General features: G+C 34.3%; 1 protein-coding gene across 4 annotated transcripts in view; it reads left to right on the top strand.

The window, feature by feature from the left end:
* Positions 1-14,400, top strand: part of LOC145279819 (uncharacterized) — an 843,773-nt gene that overhangs the window by 544,453 nt on the left and 284,920 nt on the right. For all 4 annotated transcript variants that reach the window (XM_080131190.1, XM_080131191.1, XM_080131189.1 and 1 more), the window contains exons 23-25: positions 1,238-1,315; positions 6,512-6,587; positions 11,347-11,380. In XM_080131190.1, the coding sequence (XP_079987316.1) occupies positions 1,238-1,315; positions 6,512-6,587; positions 11,347-11,380 (188 nt within the window). The remainder of the gene's footprint in view (positions 1-1,237; positions 1,316-6,511; positions 6,588-11,346; positions 11,381-14,400) is intronic.

Genomic DNA, 14,400 nt, shown 5'->3' with positions numbered 1-14,400 from the left:
AACAGTGGTGTTGTTTTCTTTAGGGCGACAAATTTATCGTTCCACCCTGTAATCAAATATTACTTGAATCGGTGTAAGTGTCAATAATCTGAATATGTGCGTTAAACTCTTAATCTAATGAACTTATCATTATGAATTATGGGATACATGATGCATATTGAAGGCAACACGTGCACATTTTTTCCTTTTGTAAATTTACCATTCCGATGTTATTCTCCCGAAACTGCACTCTGCTTCCTTACAGTGAATTACATCGCCTACATAATAAGGAGTGACATAGGATAATCATCAACGTCAATTAATCATAGTCCCATCCATCCAATATCATAATGGTGTTTATGAGTATTAATATATATATATATATATATATATATATATATCTCACATACAGTACTGTTTCGCTGTTTCACAGCTCATTAGTGCGGCTACACAGGCAACTGCCTCAAGCCAGGATCGAAACCCGACCGTCGAAATGTTAGTCAAGGCTTCTCACCATTGCTGCTGTGTGTGTAATGAATTAACGATGTTTTGACGCACACACACACACACACATACATATATATATATATATATATATATATATATATATATATATATATATATATATCGTTTACGAAAAGACAAACGACTGCAAACACACACAAATTCGCAAGCACAAATGTTTCTTAATGTTTTTAGATGTGTTAATACTTTGGATTATTCGGACTGCCGTCCTCATCTTATTATTGTTATTCGCACAAGGTTTCGGCCTATGTAACTTCTGGCATTACTCAAGTGTATCTTGTCGAACTCTGGAGTCTTTCTATTGAATTTAGGATGGAACTATTTACTTTAATCAGAGATCTATAGTGATAAATAGTAAGATTGTACATCTCGAAACATGAATGGGTTTAAGGCTCCAAATTTTCACACTAGAATTGTTCGCAAGGGCCCGTGGCGTAACAGTTAAAGTACTGGTGAACGTTGTGTGTTTTAAGTTAAACTCTGTTAGGGGTTGGAGAATACACTTCCGAATTACTTTTTACTTTTTCCCGGTCATGGCTGACAGAACGAGAGCGTAGATTAACTAAAAGGTTCCGTTCAGATTACTGACTTCGACAGAAAGATTCCCGAGTTCGAAACGTTGTGCTTGCTTTTATTCACATAGAAGTATATTAGTATAACAACCGCCATTGTTTGATGGCACGGTAACATAGTTGAATCGTAATTACTAACAAACACTATCATCTCATTTTAGGGTCTCTATCCAGAATCTCATGGATTGCTGTCAAAGTATATCGATATGACAAATCAAACATGGCGAAAACAGGAACCAGTGAGTATTTTAATATTATATATTGACAATATTCTAAAAATTTTAGAACTTAAAGAAAAATATTATAACAATGTGTAGATATAACACAATGCTAGTCATTTGCAAAAGTTATCCGAAGAGGTGGAGAGTACTGGATATCTGGGGAGATTTGTTATCATTCAAACTCCAGGGAACACCATCGGTTATTATCGGGAAGAAATATTTGAAAATAGCTTGTGTGAGAACTCCCAGTGAACAACAACAATAACAACAATAATTTTCTTAACATTGGATGAGTACGATAAAAAACGGTCGCGAAACAGAACTGAGGAAAATATCAAAACCAAAAATAAATTACGAGTAATAATCATAGTGACGGTGATAATATTTATCATTATAATAACAACTCCAAACACAGGTCAAATGGCATAGATGGCAGAACGTCTCCAGTAAATCTTATTAGCGACAAACTACTAAGGATAGTAAATGACTGATATTAAGCAATAACAGTCTTAAATACCAAGTTTGCGCCTGGCGAGGTTCGATTGTGCTTCATGACCAAAATTGGGCCTTTAGCTTGGGCGAACAACTCTGATATGGTATCTCTGTATAAACATATCAAGGAAGGAAAACCTTACACAAAACATTCCTTGTATTATTCAAATATGGTGTTCAAAATTCACGAACTAAAACCGACGTAAGTGGAACTAGAACATCAATTAAAGGTTTCATGTTCGGCAAGGAAAAGAACGAAGTTTCTCAGACCGTCATCCAGAGAAACCATCGAAACCAATTGGATTAAGGCGTTGAATAATATTGTGACAAAATGTTATTTGGACAGTGATCCCTTTAAGCGGCGATATAGACAAGGATGCATCAAAAATAAAATGTGATAGATCTGTTTGAATTAGCAGAAATTTGTAGGACAAGCCCGTGTGATAAGAACGAATGAATGGCTATCTTTTATTGACATTAAAGAACTAAATTGAGATAAATTGAGAAAGAAGACTTATATGTACGCGTGGACATCAATAAACTTGATGTGGTTAACGAAGTGTCGAGGGTAGAAAAAAACAACTAAATCTGTAAACGAAAATATTGTAACTTACGAAATTTAAGCTCTTTCCACAGAAGCAATTGTTAAACGTTTGATGAATGACAAAAGAAGACATTGATATTTTCAGATTGCTAGACGAGAAGCTAAGAGCTGGCAATTTAGAACAGCTGCTGAACCTCTAATTTGTCAATGAGAAAATATATAACTCAGTTATTACCAAAATGAATAAAGCTGCTGCCAATACTATGCCAACGTTAAACATTACAGTCACAGAATGGAGCAAAATTTGCAGAGCAGACTGTTCAAGAATAGCCGGAAAATTATCTTTAATCAACTAGAATGAATTGAATGAGCGAAAGCTGTAATACCTGGCCAATCTTTAGAATTCTTGAAAAACATTTGGAAAAAAAAAATAAAACATCAAGATGATTCAGAATGGATAAAAAGTATTGAAAGCGGGGGGGATCGTCTAGAATAGAAGGACAAATGAATATAAGTCATCGTTGAGACGGTGAAGTAGAATGTTAAAAAAAACTTCTAAATTAGAAAGCGCCACATTCTGACGGACTCCATGGATACTGGTTTAAAAATCTTCCAGCTCTTTACTGACGGTAACTTCACTGAGTGGCTGGTAAAGGGCACTACAGTATTGGTCATGAAAATAAAACAAAGAGGGGAATGAAGTGACAAATTTTAGACCGATCACTTGCATCTCATCTATGTGAAAACGTTTCACTGGCATGTTGTCTGAAAGTAGCTATGATCGTTTTCTGCCTGAGGAACAAAAATGTTCCTGGAAAAAATCATCCAAAAGTTAAAGCTACTACATAAGAATAGGAAAAAGAAGAATGAATGAATAAATAAATAGTATGTGAATAAATAAATATTAAATAAATAAAATGAATAATAAATATGGCGAAACAAAAATGAATCTGGGAAGACTGCACCTTTAGTGCAGGATTCGATCCCTCTGGTTCAAAAGTTCAACCGGAAAGTACCTCTTTGAAGCATCGAGTTGGCCCCAATCAAATAAAATCTATTATTACATTAGTAGGAAATTGGCGATGAAATCAGTTGGTGGGAAAATAAAGTGGAACAAGAAGGAGCACAAGTTTGCAGTGGAGTGTAGACTGAGAGCGGAATGGGATGGTCATATAAACGGAATTGGAAAGGTGGCACTGATCTACTGTGAAGGAAGAAGTGTGTTTGAAATTGCGTAAAATCAATTGATGAATCAGATAAGAACAATACTTGCAAAAGAATGGCTTACACTAGTAGAAATAAAATCGATCAAAAGGAGGATAGTAAACAGCCAATCTCACAGTGCATTGACTCGGCTGAAATCTTGTTCGAATCTGATTCCGTTGAAACACTTACAGAAATGTATCAAATAGGACAAGATATAAAAGGAGAAAGTGTAAGTGACACTACGGCAATAATATATAATGCTGTATTTCAAAAAGAATGGGAAAGCTTGCTTAATAGCGGTAAGACTTCTAATTCAGAAATGACAGATGATGAATTAAATTTTCTGAATAAACTAAAAAAGTAGTAAAAAGGGAAATATTTTTAATTGCAATAATGTTGATCAAACAAAGTTCAGAAATGTGATAAATATAATAAACAGGGGAATAAATGAGGTGTCACTTGAGAGCATAAAAGATGCATGCAGGAGTTGTATTGGTTGGTGAGATGATGAGGCTGAAGAATTAAAAATGAAACCAAAAAAATAACCATATCGGAAAAGGAGAATTGAATTTGATCTGGAGAGATTATAGAAAGCTCTAGGTCGAATTCGGGCATGGTTCAAAGGACAGTGGAAAAAAATGTAAACAAGGAGAAAAACTAAAGGCTAAGAAGTTTAATATCACTATGGAAGAGATAAAACAGCAGGTTATGGCAAAAGCTTCCAAGATTAAAAGGTATACTAGCAACCATGAAAGACATTATTTTGCCAAATGGTGAAAGATTATACCTGATGCAGAAGGCTACAAGTATTTGGGGATGCTTGACTTTAAAAGGATGCTCTGTAATGCAATGAAAGATAAAGCGAAAGAAGTGTATATGGAGAGACTCAAACTGCTAATCACTACTGAATCATAGGAACCTGTTCACATCCATCAATTCATGGATGGTTGCTGTACTTTGGCACTGTAGTTTTGTAGGATGGATACAGGAGGAAATGAGACAGCTGGATAAAGAGACACGGAAATTATTAATTAAGTATGAAACACGTCACCGAAATGTGCTTAAGCTGTACATCACAAGAAAGAAATAAGAGGACTGATTGGGATTTAAGAATGTGCCGGGAGAGAGCTTAGACGTGTGTGCCACTACTTGGCTAACAGTCATGAAGTGTTACTTGTAGCAGTGGTGAAAGAGAAAAAGCTAGATACAGAATTATTGGAAGAAAAGAATCGAAGCAGGAAAGATGTCTGAGAAAAAAGTGAAACCTCATGGTCGATTTGCGTAAGACACTAAGGCAATAAAATGTCAAGACACGTGGAACTTTCTACCTAAAGATGACTTGTAAGTAGAGACAAAAACATCATAACTACTGAGGATGAGGCACTAAATGTAAATGCAGTCAATAGAAACATCTACGGAGAGATAAGTGCAGGTTGTGTGACTCTTGAAAAAGTGTCACGCTTTTTTTAATGCATATTTTACATTTTTTCCAAAACAGTACAATCGGCATCATAAAAAATATGTGCAAATCTGCATTGAAGTTTGTGCTAGAAGTTCGGAATGTAAATAATGGAAAAGTGGTTTTAACCAGAAGCGGTAGTGGAAAATAAGGAAGTTAAGATTCTTTGGGATTTCATGGCTCAGTGTGACTGATAGATAAATCGAAGTAAACCTGGTATTGTAGTTTTGAATAAAAAGACCAATGAATGCTAAATTAATTATCGATGTGGTTTGCCGAATCAACATCAACTTAGCATATAAGAATAAAAAAATTACAGAACTACCAGAAACTAAGGGTGGAAATTGCTAGGTTGTGGAACAAGAAAGCTTCCATCACGCAAATCATCATAGATGAGCTTGGCTCAATTCCAAATGATCTTGACAAACAGTGGAATTCCTTGGGAATCAAGTAAAACATCGCCGTACTCCAAAAGTCGGTTATGATTGGCACAGCAAACGTCCTACACCAGGTGCTTTCCATATAATTGACCCTTTCAATATGCTCACTGGCTTTGAATGAAAAGCTAGTGAATATATATATATATATATATATATATATATATTCTTTATGCTATAAAGCATCACACTAATGTAAAGTTAACGACAACAGCAACAATTAACAATAATAATGATAACAATAATAATGATAATAATAATCTATAAGTTCGCTATTCTCTCTCCCATCCTCTCCCCTTGCCCCATCACCGCCCCTCCGAAAAGAGTGATGCCAAATAACCGAGAAATTCAAAGAGTGAAAAGACCGAGGAGAGAACACTGACCAGACCTCCGCTGGACAAGTACCAAGAGAACTGGGATATTGGGGAGGCTTACTGCTACTCAAATTCCAGTGGAGACCAATGCCCGCTGCCAGCGAGAAATCAATGGTTAGCGGCTGTTGCGAGAATGCAAATTCATTTGCAAATGTTATCGAAAGAGGTGGAGAGTACTGGGAATCTGGAGAGACTTGTCACTCAGCTTCCATAAAACACCACAGATTGTTTTCAAGGAGAGATCTTTGATAACCTGTGTGAAAACTCATTGTGAACTAATAATAATGATAATAATAATATTACTTTTTCAAGATATGTTTTTCCTAAAATTATCAACGATGTTACACTATTTCGGGTATATTGATTAATATTTAACAGTAACTGCCATATTTACTCATTCTATATGTGAAAGATCTTTTGAAAAATTAATAGATTTTGTGAAAATTCATAACCCAAAAACTGTTTTTTGTTTAATATCTTTTTTACCATTACATTTTTTTTTGTAACAATAGATTTGTGTAGTAGTCCTCTTAACCCTTATCCTCAGGCCTTTGGGCCTTAATCAGCGGTGAACCCCCGCCCACACACACACCTAGTAATATATATATATATATATATATATATATATATATAACGTTTAAAAAAATACTAGTTTTAAATATGTATATACATATTTTTTATGTACGTCTTTTTTAATTGTAGATTTGGATTACAGCTGAAAAACAGAACAAGAAAACAGCCGTATTAGACTGGCCTGGCTTAGAAGTTTTATTTAACGGTAAATTTTTTGTGTCTTTTTTTATGTAGTCTCATGAGAAAGGCTTCATAGGACAATACAACTCATATGAACCTACTAAATGGTCAGATAATCAAATGTATATTCTTGTCGCAATGTGTCTGGAGGCTTGTAGTTATATCCAGGATCCTCACGTGCGGACCGTGTAGCTGATCGCCATATCATAATCATTCCCGTTTATAGCTAGACTGTTCCCGGAGATGAAATTGAGGTCTGCAAACTGGACAAAATGTTTAAAACATTAATTCAGTTATTCAATTCCACGCCAACTACTGGCAAGTTGGTTGACTCTTAAATCTGTGAGTTTTCATTGACATATTTTTATCCAGGTGGTCATAGGGGAACGTGTCATACATGTTTATGGAACTGATTTAAGTTGAGACTATTTACAACTATAAATTCTCGTTATCCTAAGAGCTAGATGCGTCCTGAAATGGAGTTCTGCTTCCACATACGGGGAGGTGCCGCCGAGATCACACTTTTCAGCCTTGACAGTATAAAATTTACTTCGTGATCTAGTGGGAATTATCGTTTCTTTTCCTTTACAGTTCCTTTCTTGCGGAAGAAAGGTCGCTAGTCTTTATATATACTCTATCGTTACTTTCATGGTAGATGATCGGCTGAGCTCCAATCACTTTCTCCCTCCTAAAAGCATTAACAAGAACTCATATATATATATAAACTATTTTTTTATTATTTGATCTTTTCAGCTTTAAAAAATGTTGAAATTTTTATCGACCTACATTTATCTTTTTTTTTAGCTTTCGTAACATGAAATATGGGGGGGGGTAGAACACCTAAAAACATTCCTCTAATATATTTAACAAAACCTACTTTTATTATGGAAGTTTATTTAATAATGAATAAATATCGGAAATTTCAGGAAGATCTGACTGTTATTTGATTTTTGCTAAATTTTTAAAACATGGATATGTCTACGGCTTCAAAAACATCACTACATAGGAACGTTGTTTTTAAGCGTCGATGATGTAAACACGACTTTTATCTCGCATTTGAATTATTTTTGTATGCTGTAAAAAAATTTTTTTAATTTGAAGTTGATTAAAAGCTTCTTCTTTTAAATGGTAAAAATGTTAGGATGATAATATTACATTACAGTTACATAGTCTTACACACGGGGGGGGGGGCGTGCGTTGGAGGTACCTATGATATACAATCTCTTTTAAGACATTCGCACGACAGGAAATTCCTTCCCTCTTCCTTCATATCTATAGCTTTAGGCTGATTTATCATGGACAGAGCTTCTTGCAATGACTTTCCAACCGTCGTACACAAACTGCAGAATTGTTTCCCTGCATACTACAACATGGTCGTCTTCAAATCCAACATCAATTACTACTTTTCATAAACCGTCTCACAAGTGACTAAACTTTATTTACACCATTGATCGGTCTTCATCTTTTGCCATACAAGCATTCCATTTCATCAGCCTTTATCCTTTAGTTTCCCTTTGCCCTGATACGTGGTGAATCAATAGTAAAAATATCTATTTTGTGTATTTGAAAATAAATAATTTAAGAGGTTAATGCAGTTTGCTTTTTACTCCCCTTAACCCATTCCATTGATTAAATTTAGTACTCCCATAATGCTCTTCATCTGTTGTCCAACAATGATTCCATCCACATTAACTCTTAACCTCGATTGGTTCGTGATCTTGATATGTAGTGACTCAATAATAAAAAAAAAAAAACAATTACGTGATCTTGTTCAACCAATCCAATTTCTTAGCACTAATTCGTACTCTCAAACATGTATAAAGATATGAAAACGAACAAAAGAATTGTCGGGACGTTCCAAAGGCAATGCCTCCTATTTTTTTTATTTCGCTTGGATTAAGATTTTTTTTTTATATTGACCGTGTGAGACTCTAACAAATCAACCTGTGCCATGAACGTGCGTTATAAGTAGAGCTACGTCATTGAATTCATCCATGCAGAAAAAAATTACTTGATCAACATTTACCGGAGCCCGTACAACGTTTACGAAGCCGATGCAGTTGATGTCAGTACAGTTAGCTGGGTTTATCTCCAATATCTTTATAGGAGTCTCTGATATATTTCCATTGTATGGATGCCCGGCGCGAACGGAAACCCCACGATATTATTATACCATATATAAGCAGAACAAATATTCTTTTTGAATCTCAGCCAGAAGATCAACAAATTATATTCTAGTTTCACGTACTACCCAAAAGCGACATCATTTTTACTTATTTATTGATTATATTGCATCTTCGGTGTTCGGAAGATCCTATTTATTAAAAAGGAGGATAAAAGGTCATAATATACTACGAACATTAAATTAACGTATCTATATACTAACAGACAGTCCGGCATCGTATGATCGTAAAATTATGCTTAAATATGATATTTTGATTAATAAAGACTTCGGGTTTGTATTACTGTACACATAGATTCGAAAAAGTTGTCAAAAAACAAATATATAACAAATAAATGTTATCAAAGGCAAGATAAGTTACTTTTCTACCAAACTGGATATATTTTTCGTGTTTTTATTCAATGTAACATGTTTATTCAGCTCGAAAAACATACAGTGTTTACCGATGTATTGAAAAATTCAAGATGGCGTCTGATTGTCTCTTTAACACGGTAAGTTTGGGAAAAGGTGTTATAAATAAAAAACTATACAAAATACTATTAAAAGCCCGCCGAATATATGTCAATCTATGTCACGGTAACATATATTGAGCGAGTTTTTAACAGTATTTTACAAACCCAAGACTTCATATTTATTATATTATATTGGACCCAACATATAGTCATGATTTAAAAAGTTTTTTAAAAAATGACTCGTGCACCATCACAGAGAATCGAAACCAAAACGTTTAGCTTACGACTTACTCTTTTCTTGATGTTAATAACTGTACTATGAAGACATGTTTACTGCAAAACTGAAAATTAAGTCATGAACCAATAGCTATTACGTCATTATGCATATTCGTAATGCCATTGTTCAACCTTCACCAGGAAAATTCAATTTTTTTATTTTCAACATTTTTGCACTGATTTTCCCCGGCTAAAACCCAAATATAAAGTTTCGTATGGGTTCGAATACCTTATATATCAAGTTTCATGCCTGTAGACCAGAAACTGACAGGAGTTTGGTAGGCAAAATTTTTTAAGCAAAAATATATACGCGCATATATATATGTATACATATATATATATATATATATATATATATAAAGGTTTGTGTTTTACGCAAATATTACACAAGTATAAGTCATGTAGAATATCTGCATGAATATAATTACATGTAATGTTACGTACTGGGTTTATTAAAGAGGACTGATATAATATGTTGTTGATGTTATGTTCGTCTTAGTAGGATAGTCTTAGAGGTTCATGTTGTGTGCAGATGTACCGCGTATATATCAAGAGAAATACAGTTTTGTATATATAGAGAGACAGTGTACATGTTAATACTGGAGAGCCTAGCATGTAATTAAATGAAAGGAGATTTATGATATATTGATAGATAGACCGAGAGATAGTGCGTTTGGCATTTACGTTTTACAGTTCTGTGAATGGACGTGTTTTTGACACATATTTCTTACCTATTTTTTAGATGATGATTTTCACAAGTTTTTTATAATATAAATGGACAATACCTTTTCTGTTGCAAACATAACTCGAAGACGCAGATACAAAAAATGAGGATTCCGTTTATTACACCATATGATGTGACTGGCCAATGGCTTTGCATCAAGGAATTCAAGTCTTACATGATTCTTCTTCTAACTCCGCTTCCAAGGTTCTGTCAACTCTGTCTCTGACTCCTCTCTTCTTTTTCCCTGACTGACTGAGTCCCCGACTGACTGCGTCCCCGACTGAGTTTTTTGACTGACTATATTGAGACCCATGACTTCATTGCATGACCAACACGTGCACATTAGACACATGGTATGACATGCCCCCGTGTTTAAGCATGCATTGTTACTCAGATGTTTCAAACATGCGCGATTTGCACGTTTTTAAACCATTTCTGACGACCAGGAAATTTCCAATTCTCTTTGCTTTACAAAGGAACTTAACCTACTTGTTAATTTTCTAACCGATATTTTTATTATGCGTTCTTTCTAAGAATGTGAATAGATTTTCCAGCCAAATTTTATTTATAAAATATTTTTAAAAGATTAACAAGTTAACTGGACATTCCATTTAAAACCTATTTTTCTTTAAAACTTATCTACAGGGCTCGATTCTCGTTTTATCTGATATCATTTTCATTTAACTAATTCTCTTATTTTTTTACTTACATGAAAAGGGGACAGCCCTTTTCATGTAATAGTAATAGTTAATTAAAGATGATAGAAAATCGAAAAAAATAACAAATAGGGAATTAATTAAAATGAATGTTTAAAATAATATGCAAATTAGCTTGATCTTTTGCTAGTGAATGCAATTCAACGACTCATATATAGCAAAGTTGTATTTTCTTTTTAGAAATAGAAAAAAGGGTTTTTAATATAATTATCGATACATAAAAAAAATAAAACTGTAGAGGTATAAATTTAATGTTCGCAGTATGTCATGTTTAATAAACAGGACATCCCGATCAAATGATTTATAATCTTGAAAGCGTGACATAGTACGTACTTTAAATGTACTACGGTATTAATATAAAGATTAAATATTGATTAAATTTGATATTAACTTTTATGAATAAACTTGTGAATCACGATTCTTTTTCTTTACAGGAACTAATCACTCAAAATGGATTCATTCTGATCGGTAAGTTATTTTTCTTCCTTTTTATTATGTGAAATGAATAAAAAAAAAAATAATAATATTTCCCTGTGTAAAATTTTGAGTCGCCTGTTGTCAGACAAGATTCGTTCTTATAGCGGAGGTTTAAAAGGAAGTAAAAACAAATCTTACATCGAATAGCTAATTTACAGGCGAGTCAACATCAACAAAAAAATAAGGATTAAACACACGCTATCCTGAACGCAAGCAGTAAGACAACCTCGGTGTGATTCATGAAACACAACATACAAATCAGTGACGCAAATGTTAAATGATTACATGCACCCACAAATGTACGCACACACACACACATATATATATATATATATATATATATATATATATAACATGTGTAACTAAACAGATAAAACGGTAATCAAAAATAAAACATATATATATATATTCTTATGAGGAAGAACCAGGGTGTAGGGTGAATCGGGGTAATTCCACCCCCAACTTTACAAAAATGGCTGCCAAAGACAAAATAATAGTTTTTACTAAACGAAAACTTAACACACACATATATAGGTCAAAACAGTTTAATATGTAAAAAAAAAAAAAAAAAAAAAATGAACTCTTGTAACGGGGTCAGTGAAAAAAAAATGTTTTAAATCAATTTCAATATTTACGAAAAAAGGGGCAATTCCACCACCCCCATCTTCCTTCCATTCCCTTTGCCTCCTTTGAACATCAAAAATGTAAGTAACAATATAACTGGCCTACAGTGTCTATCCAAAAGCGCCTAGCATGAACAAAGCCAGCTCAAACAAGGTAGCCTAGCCTATTGTTTGACTGAATAGTTTTCGAAGAGGTTTCTTGACCGGGTTGACAGAGTTTGTTCATCATTGTCGTCATCACCATGGGGTGACTTGTTTAACAAGCCCTCATCACTGTCCCCGATTTATGAATCGTCATCAGAGATGGTAGCATGTTCTTTCTTTCCCTTTACATTTCTCTTTACTTTCTACTTTCATCTTCATCGTTGTTGCCAACTCGGGTTGACCGGTTTGGCTGCCAATCTTCACCACTTTCGCCATCAGCAGATATTTCCACTCTTGATTTCTTCCTCTTCCCTTCTCCTTTTTCCTCCCTCTATTTAGGTGGCCCGGGTTTTGCTCTTTTAGGTTGCCTTTCTTTTTCTTCTTGGGCCATCCTCTGAATAAATTCAGCAAATGTCAGATTCTACCCATATATCCTGGCAACTGTTTTTGCTAGCATAATTCTTCATAACTCCACAGAATGACTGTTGGGAACCCCCCCCCCCAGGGGGTGGATTTCCCAAAGAGGCATAGATGATAAAACCCACCTGTTGATTATACTAGGCCTGAAATAGAAAGATTGAGTGTTTCAAAGTGAAGAAAAAAGGGTAGCAAATTAGTATAACCTGTGTCAGATTAAAAAAGCAACATCTAGATTTTATGATTTCATCATAAAAAGAGCGAAAGGTGTACTTACTTGATGGATGGAGTAAGATGATTTTTTTTTTCGAATTTGAAGCAGTCAAATTTCCCACCAACATGCCTTCTGGAAAGGAAATGCTATTTAAGGGAAGCAACTCTATTAAATGGACAACTCAAGTTAGGGATGAAACAGCATTCCTGGCAGCAGTTATTTCCCATATGTAAAGGGTGTGGAATTTACCCGGTTCACCCTACTCATATTCATTATATCCACGTTTGTTAAGATATAGCAGAGCATATATAAGCAAGTTATATACATATATATATATATATATATATATATATCGCTTTAAAAAAAACATACACCGAAAAAAAACTAGGGCCTCCTTTCGCCAACAAACCATTCAGGAGTTGATCGTTAGTATAACACAGACATACAAAACGTATTAAATTATCACGAGACAGCAAATACTCGGGGATATACGAGAAAAAAGAATAAACAACGAATGGGAATTCGTGTAATATATATATATAAGATGGAGGTGGTATGGGAACTATTAAAATATATCCCACAGCAAGTCCTATGATTTAATAAATTCCTTCTGACGACAAAGAGAGGACTTACATGAAATAATCGGGACTGACTCCAAAATTTTTAAATAATTTTGAGATTCAACCCGGTGTAAAATTCTAAAACAATCAATTTTATATGCATTATCACAAGCTGGAGTTTTGATTAGGTGTTGGCTAATGGCAGATTCCAATGTGGAAGAGGGGTGAAAATGACGTGACTTGCACAGTCTAATTTCTGCTAGGATATGCGATTAATTCCTGTCTGCAAATTTAATGAGGTTCGACCTATATAGCCAGCAGCGCACTTGCAATTAAATTCATATATAACATTGCTTTCTTTGATGTAAGACAAAATATCCTTCGTGACCAGGGGAAATGAAGATTTTACACCAAAAACAAAACGTAACACAGCAAAGTGGTAACAATTTGGTAAGGGCTTAATGATCCGTCTGCCCAAACATTGACCAGCAAAGAAGTTTTAAATAAACAGGACACTTGGGGGGGGCTATTGTATTTTTTAACTTAATTATTCTAGAAGTGTAAGCCATGTTTAGTTTCAGAACAGTTTCCGATGGTTCGTTGTTCTACACAAGTCCTGGAAGTTGACTGGTTTGCAGTAGACAATTCTCGAGTTGGAATCTACAGAGCTAAAGATGCTTCCCGTGTTGAGACAGAAAAAAAACATATGAGAAATTGCTACAGAAAGGTTTAATATTTATGGAGCAATTCTGGTTTCTGATTGGCTGGTAACAGAACGTGAATTTTTCTGGTTGCCGATTCTATTCCGATTCTTATTAATCGTCCCAACATATATATATATATATATATATATATATATATATATATATATATATATATATATACTAGCAGAAGTACCCGTCGTTTTGACTGGGTTCAAAAACGACCTACAGAAAATGGACTGTGATTGATTAAAGTATGATAGGTTATGAAAAGGAGGGGGTTGTAAAGAGATAGGTTTTGATACTCAAAAATTTTACCCTAAGCAAAATATGATGAAAGTAAAGATAATTT

This window comes from Euprymna scolopes, chromosome 7, assembly GCF_053919585.1.
Source record: "Euprymna scolopes isolate OS-2025 chromosome 7, ASM5391958v1, whole genome shotgun sequence".
Classification (NCBI taxonomy): domain Eukaryota; kingdom Metazoa; phylum Mollusca; class Cephalopoda; order Sepiida; family Sepiolidae; genus Euprymna; species Euprymna scolopes.
Note: the sequence above shows the minus strand (reverse complement) of the source record. Positions and strands in the feature narration are given on the sequence as shown.